The sequence below is a fragment of the Penaeus japonicus genome, unplaced genomic scaffold (genome assembly GCF_977035675.1).
Source record: "Penaeus japonicus unplaced genomic scaffold, GWHDUDI00000001_assembly GWHDUDI00000031, whole genome shotgun sequence".
NCBI classification, from domain to species: Eukaryota; Metazoa; Arthropoda; class Malacostraca; order Decapoda; family Penaeidae; genus Penaeus; species Penaeus japonicus.
Genome location: NW_028234433.1, coordinates 27847096 through 27849595, shown reverse-complemented (window position 1 = coordinate 27849595; position 2500 = coordinate 27847096). Strand labels below are relative to the sequence as shown.

Below are 2500 nucleotides of genomic sequence, written 5' to 3'. Positions count from 1 at the left end.
AGAAAAAAAGAAGCAGCTACCAACCTTTTCAATAAACATGCAGTCTCCTCGCTCCATGAGGACTATTTTTCCGTGCACATCCTTCTCGTTCTCTAGCTGCTCGCAGGCACGCAGATGCTTAGCCTTTATGACAGGTCCTCTCACCTTTGGTGAGAAATTGTTGTTTGTATTATTATTAGAAAGTACATCTCATAAAGAATTCAGATCTTTTCTCTAGCCAATCTAACCCCAAAACACTAATAACGGAGTAAAGTGTTGATACAAATAATAAAAAAGTATTACCAGGAAAAACAAATAATCATACTAGAAATCAGTTACCTGAACATCCCCCTTGAGGTCAAGCCCGAACTGTGCTGGGCCGGCTTGGATGGCGATCTTACTTGAGTGTCCATCGACCCAGCGGGTGAATGACACTACACGGGGGGGGTTTTCTGGCTGTTCCTGCTGCAGTTTGCTTAGCTCAATCATCTCCTGCATGAACAGCAACCCTTCCTCTGCATCATCAGACGACTTTGCCTGTCAAGGAAGGCAGAGAAGGACCATGCATGTGATTATCCTTCAAAAAATAAAGTACATAAAACAAAAAAAAAAAGTTTCCATTGATTGAAAAATTTCTCTAGATGCTTACATTAGAGGAAGTGTGTAGTAGCTGCACGCGCCCGTCAGGTAGTGCCATAATGGTGATGCCCATGTCCCTGAGGAGCCCCATGTGTCGGCTATTCCCTGCCTGGAACTCAGAGGCGCGTAGCTTTCTCTTGACGGTCTTACGGGAAGGACACACATTGTTTACAAAGTTCTTGAGTGGGCGCCTTATGGTTTCAGCAAACTCGTGGCGGCCAGGGAAGAGGTAGTGAGCATTAGGGCACGACCTTGCATACTCAACGTCGCTGTCCTGGGCTGTGTCTTGGTTGTCAGGACCCTAAGAAAGACCAGAGGAAATCAATATTAACCCATTAACAGCAGATGGCATGATTTGCTGACAAGGCAGAGTTGGTCGTAGATGCGGATGGCACCGTTCCGGACAATGTAAAACTGCCATCCGACTGTATACATATTTCATTAAAACCGCGACCAATGGGTTAACATATCAAAATCTTGCAAATCAAAAATTATGTTATTCATCATATTAGAAGAAAAAGAAAAATCCTTAGAACTTCTTTCCAAATCATAAGAGCTCAGAAACTCACCGGAACAACAGTGAGGTTCGAGAGGCGTGCCAGAGAGAGGGGCAACAAGTGGGCCTCTGTTGTGAAGATGAACTGGTCCAGATCAATAATCAGGTCACTCGGTTTGGCAAATAATAGGTACAGGTACTTGAAGGTTTCAGCTAACACAAACGAGTCCATCCTGTGAGGTAGAAAGTCAATTGCTTAATATATGAGCAGTAATGGTTGATCTTAACCCATTCGCGCTGGATGACGTGCTGACACATTTCGTGGATTTTGCGTCAGACGCCGGCGACGAGATATTTGGTCAAGGCCGGCGCACAGGGTGAGCAAACGGACAGCCCAGGCTTGAAGCTAGTGCGCCAAAGAATCCCGAGGCTTTAGGCCTATGTGTTTGAAAACCCCGGCATTGTGATCATTCAAAGCCAGAATCGCCCCGGCGTGAATGGGTTAATATCATTCCAAAAATTTGAAAAGAAAAAAACAATACTTGTCATCTTTGTCTAGGCTACCTGAATATGTGAAAGGTCAATAAATATTTCCAACAAAAGCTATCCTCTTAGTGCCTTTTCTCCCAAAATATGTTAGTCTGAACAGTACCTTATTCTTGGAGACCTGACCTTAACTATCTATCATTTCATTCAAATCATTTAATAGATCACTATTAACAAATCTTTATTTTAAAACTTTGCTACATTCTTCAGGTATTAAAAAATGTCTAATTAGTTCTGTAGACTAAAATCAACTTAAAAAATGAAAAGGTTTCCAATAACAAAATATACAAAAATCTTGTAGACCAACTGCAAATAACAGAACAAAATCCAGAGAGGCCTCTACCTGTCTTCGTGTACCCCAGTTCGCACATCCTTGACTGCGGCGTAACCACAGGGGACCCAGGTATGCTTCTGCAAAGAGCGTAGCACCTGTTCCCCCACACGCAGGTAGTAGGGATCGTCTGTGGCCAGGTACAAGAGGTACGTCGACTCCAGGAACTCTGGTCGCAGGGGGTGCTGGCCCCAGTGAACCTGCAGATCACATTAAATATCAAGGCCATCAATATATGCAATATTGTACCTGCAAATTTAAATGAACATGTATACTATATCCAGTTCTTTAGCTACAGATCTCTTTGTATCTCTTTATACCAAGCATATACTGGCTTATTTATCCTATAATCATGAATATAATCGTAAAGAAAAAATGAGAAAACTATATTTTTCAAGTGCAGAAAAACAGCACCTTCCCATCCTACCTGGAAGTCTGTTGTAAATGCTTCTGGGAGGAAATTATGTCGCTGTATTACTTGATACAGCATTTCATGCGTCTCAATGGCA

The 2500-nt window shown here is 42.6% G+C and overlaps 1 protein-coding gene across 6 annotated transcripts in view; it reads right to left on the bottom strand.

Moving 5' to 3' along the window:
• Positions 1 to 2500, bottom strand: part of Edem2 (ER degradation enhancer, mannosidase alpha-like 2) — a 21732-nt gene that overhangs the window by 11176 nt on the left and 8056 nt on the right. For all 6 annotated transcript variants that reach the window (XM_086556100.1, XM_086556102.1, XM_086556103.1 and 3 more), the window contains exons 9-14: positions 2419 to 2500; positions 2004 to 2191; positions 1188 to 1347; positions 629 to 919; positions 319 to 516; positions 25 to 144 (exon numbers count right to left, since the gene is read on the bottom strand). The exon at positions 2419 to 2500 is cut by the window's right edge and continues 23 nt beyond it. In XM_086556100.1, the coding sequence (XP_086412226.1) occupies positions 25 to 144; positions 319 to 516; positions 629 to 919; positions 1188 to 1347; positions 2004 to 2191; positions 2419 to 2500 (1039 nt within the window). The remainder of the gene's footprint in view (positions 1 to 24; positions 145 to 318; positions 517 to 628; positions 920 to 1187; positions 1348 to 2003; positions 2192 to 2418) is intronic.